General features: G+C 49.1%; 1 protein-coding gene across 22 annotated transcripts in view; it reads right to left on the bottom strand.

Moving 5' to 3' along the window:
- Positions 1 to 581: 581 nt before the first annotated feature.
- The window catches only part of DYSF (dysferlin), a 217,632-nt gene continuing 204,152 nt past the window's right edge, over positions 582 to 14,061 (bottom strand). For all 22 annotated transcript variants that reach the window (XM_041755218.1, XM_041755223.1, XM_041755224.1 and 19 more), the window contains 5 exons: positions 12,934 to 13,033; positions 7,597 to 7,775; positions 5,900 to 6,009; positions 4,425 to 4,572; positions 582 to 854 (listed from right to left, as the gene is read on the bottom strand). In XM_041755218.1, the coding sequence (XP_041611152.1) occupies positions 816 to 854; positions 4,425 to 4,572; positions 5,900 to 6,009; positions 7,597 to 7,775; positions 12,934 to 13,033 (576 nt within the window). In that variant the 3' untranslated portion in view covers positions 582 to 815. The remainder of the gene's footprint in view (positions 855 to 4,424; positions 4,573 to 5,899; positions 6,010 to 7,596; positions 7,776 to 12,933; positions 13,034 to 14,061) is intronic.

The following is a 14,061-nucleotide window of genomic DNA, read 5'->3' as shown; positions in this document are numbered from 1 at the left end:
TAGATTAAGCCTGATTCATGCAGGAGACAACTGACTCTGAACTAATGCTAAGCTACAGACCACAAGGAAAGGTGTGTTTGTGCAGACCAGATCTCGAAGCAGGGTAAGGAAGCAGAGCTAGGGAGTCCAAGAAATCCCAAAATAGTGGGGGATAAGGTCACAGCCAAAGGTCCAGCAGCCCTCCCTGCCTGGAGAGCTTCTGTCCCAAACCTTTCCATGGTGCTCCAATTGTATAAAGTGGACCCTCTGCCTGGGCATGGTCAAAGAAAGCAGAAGGTATAGTAACTGCCCCGTCTAAGCAAAGCGAAGCCCGGGAAAGGAGGAGGAGAAGCCTAAGTGGGGGAGGGGCGGGGAAGGGGAATGTCTCAGAGAACCAGAACATGATGGGTCTTTAGGCAGACCAGACCCTGAGCCTCAAAACCCACCCACCCTGACCAATCTTGTCAAAGGATAAAGTTTCCCTCAGAATACCAAGCCAGAGATGACCCATGTCCCACTGGCACCCCACCCAGCCAGAGACCCCACCCTACACGGTCACACCTCATTCAGGTACTACAAGGACACACAAGCCAACATGGCCCTGTGGTTCAAACTGGTTTTTTTTACTGAAATATCTATGGGCTGATCCAAAAAGGGCTGATTCTTGGATTGGGGGAGAAAGAAATGAAACAGCAATGATCCCAGCACTCGATGTCACCAACTCTTGGTGCATGTGCCAGTCTGTCTGCCCACCCTGGCAGCCTGGTCAGGCCTGGAGGTCTGGAGGAGCTCAGCGAAGGTAGGTGAAGAAGGCAGCCAGGCCTGGGCCAGAGTCCTCAGCTGAAGGGCTTCACCAGCTTCATGGCAGCGTAGTTCTGGAGGGAGGGAAGAGGCAGCAACACATGATGACAGCCTCCGGGGGGCGCAAGAGCTGGGAAAGGTGGCTCACCTACTCAACCACCTGCCCACACCTTACCCTCACCACCCCCTGTGCCACACTCAGCTCAACACCCCACCTACTGGGGCTCTCGCCAACCACACAAGCCCACACCCTCCTGAAACTCTGCTTGCACCCTCCCACCTAGGGCCACAGCTGCCTGAATTGCTCTGCTTCTGCCCACTTCCATGCTCCAACCACCTGCCAAGAAGACTGATCACCCAGGTCCTGGTCAGAAGCAGGCATGCCGTGGTCTCTTCCACCAGACAGGTGGCCTGAAGGCATGGCCATAATTCTCACCACACCCCTCCCATGGGCCCTACACAGGAACCCACATGGACTCACTGGCCACCACAACTGCCATCCAGAAAACAGAGAGAGGGTTGCAGGGTGGGGTGTATGGGGCGACCTACCACGCAGGTCAGCGCCAGAGATGGGTCACCCCTGATTAAGCCCTGCCTGCTGCAGGACTGACAGGAATCTCCCCTCCCCACTCCTCCCCCCAAAAAACCATGAAAACACATACAACACAACACAGGGCTCCTAATTGGGACAGTATGTTCCCCAGCGCCGGCCCGGGAAAGCCAAGTCTGGAAACAAAGCCACCGCTCCTTCCCCGCCAGATCGCCTCCTGCCTCCCCACACTGGCCCTGCTCCCGGCTGGCTCTCGTGGGGGGAGCCGGGAGGATCAGACAGGCTGTCCTCCACATCCCCCTCCCAAGGTAATTTCCAAGAGGGTGGGGAGTTAGGCCGACCGAGGGGCTGCAGCCCTGGCTTTGTTCGGGTCCCTCTCCACCAGACCCCCTGCCCCTAAGGCCTAAATGCCCGGTGAGGATCTGGGCCCTATTAGGTGACTGGGCAATTGGCTGGAGGGAAGCAGGATGTGCCCAGCTTGTAGTAAAGAGCTACACACAAAAAAGGTCTGCAGCCTCAGGCCTGTGCTGCCCCTCTAGACCTGGACCCTCCCCAAGGATCTGGCTCTCGCGTGCGGCTCCGGCAGAGGGAGGCAAAGTTGGTATTTGCAAGAGGACGATTTCCAGAAGGACTCAAGGAGAGTGATGCCACGGTTGGGGGACAAGACAGGGGAGGGCTCTGACAAGGGCTGTTGTCAAAGTGCTCCTCTGCTCCTGCCCGCAGGCTGCCCAAAAGTAAGGAAGGACCACAGGCTGGCAGTGACTGGAAATCTTCTCTCCCCCTCCCGGCCAGGGAGCAGGCCCTCCTTCCCTGGGTCCCTGAAGGCCTGGCCTGCCACCCAGCTGGAGCTAGTCACAGAATGGCAGTGATGACACTTGGGACCTGCCCCTGCCCTCCCCTCAGCTCTTCAGGAGAAGGCTAGCTTGAGATGCAGCACCCCCAGGGAAGGTAAAAGAACTCCCCTGACCCCAGTCCTAGTCACAGCAGGTCCAAGCAGTGCTAGCCCAGCCCCTCCCCATGTGGCTAGGAGAGCCTTGCCCAGGTCACCCAGGAGGTCACTGGCAACACTGGAGCCTCGCCAACATCGCTCCAAGCACAAAGCCCCATCCTACATAGCGGGGCAAACCTCCATGTGTCCAAGGTAGGCTCCCTCCAACAGACCCAGGGCCAGTCCAGCACCCTGCGTCTCTGACCAGCAGCCTGGGACCACCGCTGCTGCTCCTCAGACCACCTCCTTGCAGAGTGAGGGTCTGAGCCAGCTCTCCTCTGCCTAAACTCCCCTGGCCTGAGCCTCAGGATGGAGCCCCATCCCTTGTTCACTGGCTTCGCTGTGTCTCCCCAAGAACCACACTCCCTGGCAGCACAGAGCTCGTCACCTTCTCCCTCAACCCCATCACACACACTGTGCTTAAGGAAGTCCTCACCTGAACTGAGTGGCAGCCAGATATACCCAAAATGAGTGGAAGGAAGCCTGAGGACAGGCCAGCGAGGGGAGCCATGCCTCCCTGGCTCAGCAACCCAGGCCTGCCCAAATCGGGGGAGATACTGAGGCAGAGTCTGAGCCTGAGTCCGGAGCCACAGCTGCCACATTGCACATGCCCTTCCATGGCCCCAGATTGGTGATTTTGTGACTTTGGTCTTCCTTGGTTTCAAGAGGCCCCCGCCAAACTGCACATGTTTCAGGTCCCTACCACCTGGACCCTCCCCTAGACCACAGTCAGAGCTAGCCAACTGCCTGTGACTCTTCCCAGAACACATTTCAGCAGGGCACTCCAGGTGACCACAGGCAGCTGGACACATCAGCCATTCTGGCTCCAGACCCTCCTTTGTCACTTATGGCCCCAGAGAGTAGCTGGGGCCTGGACAGATGGTACCCCTGCTATTCCTCACAGTCCATGATATTAGGGACTGAAGGGGATGGCTTTGTGGTTTTAACTGTCTTCCTGGTAGGAGATGCATGCTGTTCATATAAGGCCCCACCAGCCACAGTGGGAGAGAGCTCTCCATCCTCCCTGTCCTCTGGAGGATTCACAAAGCAAAGAGCACTCAGACAAGTAATTGTCAATCCCAGAGCAGACTGCCTGCTGTGGGGACAGCACCCTTGGCCAGCAGCCTGGTGCTGATAGGGACAGAGGCCTGCAATGGCTGGAACCGAGGACCAGAACTGTGCTGATTGCTGTGCAGACCTGAGCCAGTCCCTTCCATCACTGGGTGTCTGTTTCTTTGCCTTTAGAATCAGGGTGACATGGGGTTGATCATGCCATTCTCTCTACTTTTTTTTTTAATCAATTTGACATTTGAATATGAAAAAGTTTTGAAAAAAATGTAAAGAACATTAAAAATCAGGAATCAGCCTGGGAACACTTCACACTCTGAGGTTCCAGAGACACAGTGGGATGGGGAGCTGGAGCATCTTTGGGGCTCCCTGATGATCTGTGAGGGCAGGGAAGCACAGACAGGAAACAAAGGTGAGGTCCTACTACTCCTCTCTGGGAGGGGCCCAGCGGAGCTGGTGGTATAGCAGCGCTTGCTAAACTGGCCCCACAGCTCCTTGCCGGGTGTCAGCTGGCTTCCTACCCCGAACACCAACGTGCCCTGGAGAGAGGCTCCCGGGCCTGCCCACGCCTTCCCCCATACCCACCCCACCGCAAGAGGCAGGACACACTCAATCAAGGTCCTCAGGCAGACAGTGAGACCCTCTCCCAGCACTAGGGCCTCCCTTCCTCTGGACATCAACAGGTGCCATTCTTATGAACAGAAGGGTTTTCACCTCAGCCCTGCATCCATACCTACCCTTCCCTTCCAGACCCACTTCAACATGATCCATCAAGAAAGTTCCCCTGCCCACTGCCCACCCCTGCCCAAGGGGCCTCACCTTCTGCCAGAGTCTAGGGGCTTGCTTAGCACAGCTATGTCTCCCCATTGAAGGCAAAAACTCAGTTTCTCCCACTGGACGAAGAGAAGGACTTTGCCCCAAGGGCAGGACTTTGTCTCTCCCAGATTGGGGACTCCCCAGAGTGGGGGTTCTGTCTCCCTCATCAGACCAGAGGATCCTCCAAGACAGTGTCTGGGCCTCCCCCTCAGGCCTACTCACCGGGAAAGCATAGATGAAGATGCCTAAGAATAGTAGCAGGATGAAGAGAATGATGAAGAGGATAATGGTGCATCGGAACCGCCGCCACAGGATGAACTTCATAGTCTTGTATGGAGAGGTGAACCAGAGGAAGGAGGTGTCAGGGCGCCTGGAAGTGAGACCCCAGAGGTCAGCGAGGCATCCCCTACCTGGGCTGCCTTCTCCAAACCCTGCTCCCAAACCACCCTGGCCTTCCACAGTTGGCCCCCAGGACCAGCTCAGCCTCAGTGCCCCCAGTACTTTCCCTCTCCATTCCCCTGTCCTCTGAGTCTTTGCTCCAGTGGGAGCCTTGTCCATGCTGCCTTCTCCTCTTGGCATCACCCAGCGCTAGGCACCCTCTGAGACCCAGCTCTCAGCCACCAGCTCCTCTCCCTGACCCAGAACTTAATCCCCAGCTCTCCAGCTGTGGGAGCTGGGCAGAGCCTCAAGGGGCTGGCACATTAGGTGAGTGACAGCCCCCTGAGCCCCAGCTGAGCCAAAGCACCCACCTACATGCACATGGCTGGTCCATGATCAGGGAAGGATGATGGGAAGAAAACTGGCTTTCTCCCACTCACAGCCAAGAACCTTGAAACCTTCCCTAGGTCACCTGCCAACTCAGAGAGCATGCAGGATGTTGTGTCTCAACAATGGCTGTTGTAACACCGGAGTGCACATCACTGGGTGTCCTGGGTCTCTCTTGCCTTTCACCCAGATCCCAAAAGCCTTGGGCAGGGACGCCTCTCACAGCTCTGCCAGCCCCACGGCACTAGGGAATCACCATGATAAATGGCCCATCTGTGGCAAGTCTAACCTGAGCCAGCCTGTGGGGTGGCCAGATGCAGCTCTCACCACTGCCCCCACAGCCATCCTCCCGGCCCTAGTAACTGCCCTCAAGGCCTCTACATCCATTGGATTGGTCTATATCCGTAAGGAGCCTATGAGGTAGGGAAGACAGGGATTCAGAGTTGGGAAAATGAAGGCTGGAAGGCTGTTTGAAAGCCACAGTGACACCACAGGTGAGCCCCGGAAGGCAGCCAGGCCAAGGCAAAAACCTTGATTGGGCTCCAGAGAGAATCAGAGCAGGTGTGAGAATTTCAGCGTCCCTTTCCAGGTGGAATGACCTTATGTAACTTTGCTAACATTGTTTCCTCATCTATAAAATGGAGATAATAACCACCCAGCAGGGAGGTTCCATACCACTGCATACATTTACCACATGACCACATGCTCGGCACACAACCAACACTTACCCAGCAGCCCCTGCTTCTCATATTAGCTGAAGAGCATTTCCTGAAATGATGCCTATCCCCTGTTCCTAACTTCTCATATGACTGTGGACAAGTCACATCCCTCCTGAGTCATTTGGACCTTGTGACTTCTGCATGACTATGGCTGCCTCCTAAACCATCCCTCCTGGCCCCCTGGGCATCAGGGGTCAAGGACTGGGCACTAACCTTGGGTCCTCGAGCTTGGGGTTCATGTTGGGTTCATCCCGGCCCTGGCCAGCAGGCCGCTCCTCATGCTCACTCTCTGCTACGATCTCCAAGGTCATTTCCAGCTTGCCCTGAAGGGACAGAGGGGACCTGGTCAGGTGCACAAAGGCTCTGTGTCATGGCTTGGAGAGGAATCCGGCCAGAACAGACATAAGAGCCACTTTATTTATTTGTTTGTTTGTTTGTTTTAAGATATAGGGTTACTCTGATCACAAAAGCACTACTGAAGGGCACCTGGGGGGCTCCATGGGGGAGTGTCTGCCTTCAGCTCAGGGCATGATCCCAGAGTCTTGGGATCGAGTCCCACATTGGGACTTCTCCCTCTGCCTATATCTCTTCCTCTCTCTGTGTCTCTCATGAATAAAATCTTAAAAAAAAAAAAAAAGCACTACTGCTCCTTGTAGAACATTTAGAAACTACAGAAATGTACAAGGAGAAAATCAGCCCTACTTACACTATGTGGAGACCAGCACCATTCATATTTTTATGTACCAGAGCTATTTTCCTCTGCAAGTATATGCAATATACCCCTTTGTATATATCGTACTAGAGCTTGCTTCTTTCACTTAGAAATATGTTTCACTATATAATCATATATTCTTTAAAGCTTGCTTTTTAATGGCTGTAAAACATTCTATGGGATGGTTGACCATAATTTATTTAGTAAACTACTTATTTTGGTTCATTTAGGTTGTTTCCAACTCTTTGATGTTATAAATAATGCTGCAAAAAAACACCCCAGAGCCTACACTTTTAATTGTGTCTATTTATTTCTTTAGGGGAAATTTTGAAAAGTGGGATGACAGCATCCAAGGGCATAAATATTGTTAAATCCCTGGCTATATATTACCAAACTGCTTCCCTAAATGGTAAAACCATTAGCCCTCCCAGCAGAGGTAAATGAGGGGCTTGCCTCTGTGTCTTCACCAGCAATGAGCATTGAGGGGTGTTTTTTTCTTTAATGTCTAATTTAATAGGCAAAAATATTTTCACATTTAAAATTATTCCTTTAATTACTAGGAGAAATGAAACTTTTTAAATGTTTAATGGTCATTTCTACTTCTTTTGTGTATTATCTTTGCTGGTTTTTCTTTTGAGGTGCTAGTCTTCTTAATAAGTGTTATAATTCCTTCTACAACAAGGGTATTTTATTTCAAGTCCACTTTAGGGGTTGGCCATCTGCCTGCGCTTTCTCAGTAAACCTTCAGGGATTCACTTCCTCTCCAGAGGAAGGACAATCCTCCCCAGTGTCATGGCACCCCTGAGCAGACCTCTGGGTGAGGAGAGTAGTACAAGGATGGTCCTTGGAAGGATCCTGCTCCAGTGGGAGAAACACTCCCCCAGTCCTCCACAGAGAGCCCGGGCCAGAGGGAAGCCAGAGAGGAGCCTAGGAGCCGAAGGCACAATCCCCAGAGGCCAAGGAGCAGAGTATAAATTAAACAATGTCCACAGGAGTTAACAGTATCTTTCCATTTAAATAGGCTTCCTGGGATGCAAACCTCAAGTTGCTGGAGGCTGGGAACTAGAAGAGAACCACGACAGCACCTTGGAAGACAGGAGAGGCAGGGTAGGAGAGGGAGAGCGCCCAGTACGTGCCCAGTAATCCCTACAGAAGAAGCCAGTTGGCGCCTGCACCAGGCTAGAGGGAGCCCACTTACTGCCAGCATCTTCCTCTCGCCCTCTTCTGCTACGCAGGGCCACCAGCCCTTAACTGTTTTCTGTTCAAAAAGGGACACAAACCACTCCGGGTGGAAAGTGTCATCCAGCTGGTCCAAGGAGCACTTCTCAGCTGTCTTGGCAGGCTTGGGCATGTGGTTGAGATCCAACTGCAAGGAGCCTGCAGTAGAGAGGGGTTCTTTGGCAGAGGGTTTCTCAATCACTGCCAGCCTGGGGCTATCCCAGGGCTGGGCAGTTTCAGGAAAAACTATCACGTCCTCTGCTTGGATCCATGGGCTTAGCCACAGGTCAGATCCCACAAACTCTCCACTTCCCCACCCACTGCCTCTCACTCCACATACACAGCTGTGCATCCAACTCCTCATGCATCCATATGCTCAGTTATCTACCCTTACTGGTTTACCCTTCATGAAGCTTCCTGCATGATGCTCAACTTCAGCTTACGTTGTACAAATCCATTCATTCACCCATTGTCTACATCCATCCATCCATTTTTTTAAATTGCTTTTATTGTGGTAAAATATATATATAACATAAAATTTGTCACTTTACCCATTTTTAAATGTATAATTGGGTGGCATTAATTACATTCACACAATCATCATACAATCAAGCACCACTACCAATTTCCAAAACATTTTCATCCTCCCAAACAGAAAATCTGTCCCCATTAAGCAATGACTCCCCATACCCCTTCCTTTCAGTCCCTGAGATACTCTAATCTTTCTGTATGAATTTGCCTATTTGAGATATTTCATGTAGGTGGGTCCTAAAATATTTCTCCTTTTGTGTCTGGATTATTTCATATTGCATGCTTTCCAGTTTCATCCATGTTGAAGTATGTATTAGTGCTTCATTCCTTTTTATAGTGGAATGATGGTCCATGGTACAGAGAGACCACATTCTGTTTGTCCACCCATCTGTCGATGGTTGTTTCTACCTTTTGGCTATTGTGAATCATGCTACTCTGAATATTGGCATGCAAGTGTCTCAGCCTCAGTATTCAATTCTTTGGGGTAAGAGAATAGAATTGCTAGGTCATATGGTAATTTCTGTGTTTGGTTTTTCAAGGTCCTGCCAAACTGTTTTCCACAGCAGCAGTACCAATTTCTCTACATCCTCTCCAACACTTGTTGTTTTCCATTTTCTGTTTTTCTTTTTTTAGAGTCATCTAGTAGATGTGAAGTGGTATCTCACTGTGTTTCATCCACCCATTTTTCCATCTGCCTGCCTAGTTCTCCAAGCAGCCATCTTTCTATACTGTTTATTACTCGTCCATTTTATCAATCATCTCCCTATATAGCTCCATCTTTTTGGTTGAACCATATGAAAATGGTATTCAACTATCTTTGACCTATAAAAACAGCAATTTCATGTGGTTTCACCTAATCCAATCACAACAACATGATGAAGTCAATGGGACTGGAGCATAAACTGCTAAAGGGATTAAGTGAGAAAGATAAATCTAAAAAAATGTTTTCTGAGGCCAAATTAAAGAAATTCTTGAATACCATGCAAAAGAGATTAGATTTTTTCAGTGTGGAATGCTCGGTTACTGTAAGTATCCACCGATGGGTTTTCTTTCTTTCCACTTATCCACTTATCCCTCCACCTACCCATCCACTGTGGTCTAACTAACCCCATCCCTCCACAGCTGCCATTTGTTGAGCACTACATCTATCCATTGATCAGGCTGTTATTCTGTCCATCCATTCATTCAATTCTGTATGAGCATTCATCTATCTATCCCCCTGCCCATATGTCTCTCCATCCCTCAAATGTAGGTGAATGTGGGATGCCTGGGTGGCTCAGTGGTTGGACATCTGCCTTCAGCTCAGGGCGTGATCCCGGGGTCCTGGGATCGAACCCCACTTTGGGATCCTTGCATGGAACCTGCTTCTCCCTCTGCCTGTGTCTCTCTGCCTCTCTCTGCCTCTCTCACGAATAAATAAAATATTTTTTAAATGAAAAAGAATGTTTATTTCCCATAGTAAATATAGTCCTAATATAACATTAAGAAAAAATCAAGATATTAAACCATACATGTATGTGTGTATATACACAAAATTATCCCAGTATGAGAAAGGGGAACCCTCTTGCACTGTTGGTGGGTATGTGAACTGGTGCAGCCACTCTGGAAAACTGTGTGGAGGTTCCTCAAAGAGTTAAAAATAGATGTGCCCTATGACCCAGCAATTGCACTGCTGGGGATTTACCCCAAAGATACAGATGCAGTGAAATGCCGGGACACCTGCACCCCGATGTTTATGCAGGAATATCCACAATAGCCAAACTGTGGAAGGAGCCTCAGTGTCCATCGAAAGATGAATGGATAAAGAAGATGTGGTATATGTTTACAATGGAATATTCCTCAGCCATTAGAAACGACAAATACCCACCACTTGCTTCGACGTGGATGGAACTGGAGGGTATTATGCTGAGTGAAATAAGTCAATCGGAGAAGGACAAACATTATATGGTCTCATTCACTTGGGAATATAAAAAGTAGTGAAAGGGAATAAAGGGGAAAGGAGAAAAATGAGTGGGAAATATCAGAAAGGGTGACAGAACATGAAAGACTCCTAACTCTGGGAAACGAACAAGGAAGGGGTGGTAGAAAGGGAGGTGGGCAGGGGGTGGAGGTGAATGGGTGACGGGGCAGGGGGCACTTGATGGGATGAGCACTGGGTGTTATTCTATATGTTGGCAAATTGAACACCAATAAAAAATAAATTTTAAAAAATTATCCCAGTGTGATCTACATAAAAGACTGTAAGGAAACATTGTATAATCTCTGGATGGCAAGATGACAGATATTAGCTATTATTTTAATAAATATTTTTAAAAAGCAAAATATGTAATTAGAAACACATGAAGGAGAAAAAAAGAAATCTTATGAAGTTAAAAGTGGTAGTTTTAATGGTTTTATTTTTATTTTTAAAAACAAAAGATGAACCTGTTTTGTTTAATTTTGAACGCTGTTTTCTCATTCAATAAAAATGCAGCTTTCTTTGTTTTTCTTTTTAAAATTAATTTTCTGAAGCCTCACCTCATAAAGAAAAGGCTGAGAGAATGATGCCAAAAAAAACTGTTAAGTCTGTAAGCAAAAAAGCCTCCATAAAAAAATTAAAAAGCAGTTGAAGAAAGGGGAAGAATCATTTGTAATGTGTCCTTACTATGTAAAAAGCTCTGAAAATAAAAAATCAAAGATAAACAAAAACATGAAAATAAAATCTCACTAATAGTATGGGTCATAAATATATTTTTAAAGTTCTACCTCACAAGTAAAGAAGAGATGAAAACAAAAATTAAAATGAGGTGTCAAGTAGGCAATGTTTTCAGAAAAGATAACATTGATAACAAAAATTTAGGGAAAATGGCTCCCTTATACAAAAAGGGCACACATGGGGAGTAAAATGTCAGTGTAAAAATCAAATAACAACTGAATAAAATATTTCAAAAGCCACGATAATGTACAAAGACTCTAAAAACCTACTTACAGTTCAGGAAAGATATGCACAAAGGGTTCAGAGCTGTGTGCCTAAAGGTATCGTTCACAGTGGAGGATCTAAAGATGAGCTGAGTACCCACCAAGAAAAGATTGGTTAGGCTGAACAGGGCCCAGGGACAGGCAAGACTTAAGTATGATGATGCAAATATAAATGTAAACAGACAACTACCAATAGATAGGATGTTCTTGAAATATTAAGTTTTCCAAAAAGCTAGGATAGAAAACATATGTGGGATAAAACTCATTCTGCCATATATATGTGTGTGTGTGTGTGTGTATTTATATATATATATCCCATTTATGTATACATGATTATATGTGTGTATAAATACATATACAACATACATGTGGTTGCTTATATATGAAATACATGCTAACATATGAGTGGAGGTTAACTCTGGGTAGTGAAATTTTAATACATAAATAAAAGGAGGCACTGTTGATCTGTATATTCCAATTTTCTACAGGAATTATATACTGCAGATAAATCAGTAAAAGAACAAAAGTCCAATTGGATGCCATGATTTTGACAGCCTGAATCTTTTCCAGTGATGCCCTACAACAACCCTTGGGTCCTCTGAGTGTGTGGGTGACCTGGCAGGGAGTGGCAGGGGCAGGAGAGATGGAAAAGCAGGCAGGCCTCCTCCTCACCCCTGCTGAAGCTGCTCCTTAGCACTCCCCCTGCAGGGGCCCAAGGGCTCAGCAAAGACCAGCTCACCTTTCTGCAATCAAGGGCCACCAAGAAGGGCTCCGTGATGCATTCAAAGCCACCCTGCTCCCAGTAGCAGTGTGGGCTGACAATTCAGGACTCCTGACTTCCCAGGCTGCCTTTTTCACAAGGTCCACTTTTTTTTTTTAATTGAATTAAAACTCCTATAAAATGTACCAATTTAACCATTTTAAAGTGTAAAACTCAGGGGTTTTACACCACTGACCCATTAGCAGTCACTCTCATTCCCCTCCTGCCAATGCCCGGCAACCACATGGCCACTTTCTCTTTCTGTGTTTGACTACTGCGGACAATTCATATACATAGAATCACATGCTACAAGTCCTGTCACGACTGGCTTCTTTCACTTAGCATGTTTTCAAGGTTTGTCCAGGTTGTAGCGTGGATCTGTATTTCCTTTCTTTCTGTGGGTAATATCCAACTGTGTGGATAGACCACACTTTCTGGGTAACTCTGGCAAGTTGTGACAGGGCTGTTACTCAAGTCCCACCTCCTGGCCCCTTCGACCATCCTCCTTGCCCCACGTCTCACCCTGTCTTTACCACATCCTCCAGCCCAGCACTCCCTGCTCCCAGCTCAGTTTTCTTACCACCTCTTCCAGACCAGAAGCCTGCCTGGGGGCCCAGAGGATGGAGCCACAACAGCTCATTCACTCATCACTCAGGCACAAGGGCAAAGAGGGCTCCTCACTCACTGGGCCCAAGCTGCCCCGTCTAGACAGGGGTTGAGGTGGAGGCATCCCGTCAAGGCCAGACATCCAGCTCCTGTTTGCACTGCCTTTGACCTGTGCTCTCCTGCCTTCCTTACCTGACTCCTACCATCCGATGTAGCCCAGCATACAATGCCACCTCCCATCCCCCTACAGGCCACTATGATCACTTGGGCACTCCTCTGCATTACAGACCTTGCTCAGCACTGGGGAGCAGTGACCCTGAGCTCCCAGAGGACAGAAAGTAGGACTGCTCCTCCTGCCAGCCTTCCCAAGAATAGCACACACACACACACACACACACAAAAGTAGGGGTTCTAGGTCCACTCCCAACATGCAGAAAGGTGCTGACTGGAAACGGTGCTCACCCAGAAAGTCGTCAAAGGAGAACTTGTCATTGTCCCAGATCTGAAATACCACTCGTGCTGGGATTTTGCTCTCAGTCTTGTCCAGCTTCCAGAAAGCATCCTGGCCCAAAGGAAGAAGCAGGGAAGCACGATTAGACAGAAACAGCCCGGAAGGCTGCCTGGAGAAGGCAGTGAATGGGACATCAGCTGTTAGGGACTTGCCAGCGCCACGTCCAGGTGGGAAGATTGCTAAGATGCCGGTGGACAGTGTTCAAGGACCCATGAAGGAACCACACAGGCTGGCTTCACATGACACGGTTCATTTAAGCCGCTCAGTGCCACGGGCAGAGGTTTCATTCCCATACTACAGATGATGAAGCAGAGACTTGAAGAAGTTAAGAATGTGCCCAAGGTCTGACAGCTAATAATAATAATATTAACCTGCACTTCCTATGTTCTAGCCCTTCACCACTATGAGCTCATTTATATCCTTCCAACAACCTATAAGGGAGATGCTGTCCTTACAGCCGAGGAAACCAGAGCAAGGGACCTGCCCCAGTCACACTGCTAGGAAGTGACGAGCCAGGATTCAAAGCCAGGCAGTCAGGTCCCAGAGTCCTGCTCTCACCTCTAAATCTTCCTCTGCTCCAGTGCTCTTGGGGACAGGGTTGGCTGACTGCGAACCTGGGGCCCCCACCGCATCCTAGCTGTCACCAGAAGGACCCCCTGACACACTGCTATAAGAAGCTGACTTAGGGAACAATAACCCCAGCTCCTCCCTGGCTGTGGCACCCCACCCCATCTTTATCTCCAAGAGCTTGCCTTGGGACAAACCCAAAGCCCCCAGGGCTGGGAAGTTCCCTACCCTCCTGCTCTCCCCACCCCACCCCCCTCTGACCACTCAGCCTGGACCAGCAATAATGTGGGCTTCTTCCCCCAGAGGCCTCATTAGAGCAGCTGAAGGATGAAGATAGGCATGCTGAGGCCTGTGTTCAGCCCTGCTCAATCCATATGACTGTCACTGGGCTTTCCCACTCATGCTTGTTCTCTCGCCTCATTGTAGTTTCTCCTCAGTGAGTGGCAAGGACAGGAACCATTATGACGATCCTGCAGACAGTGGGTGCCAGATCCTGAGTGCCAGGTCACAGC

Source organism: Vulpes lagopus, chromosome 5 (assembly GCF_018345385.1).
Source record: "Vulpes lagopus strain Blue_001 chromosome 5, ASM1834538v1, whole genome shotgun sequence".
NCBI lineage: Eukaryota > Metazoa > Chordata > Mammalia > Carnivora > Canidae > Vulpes > Vulpes lagopus.
Note: the sequence above shows the minus strand (reverse complement) of the source record. Positions and strands in the feature narration are given on the sequence as shown.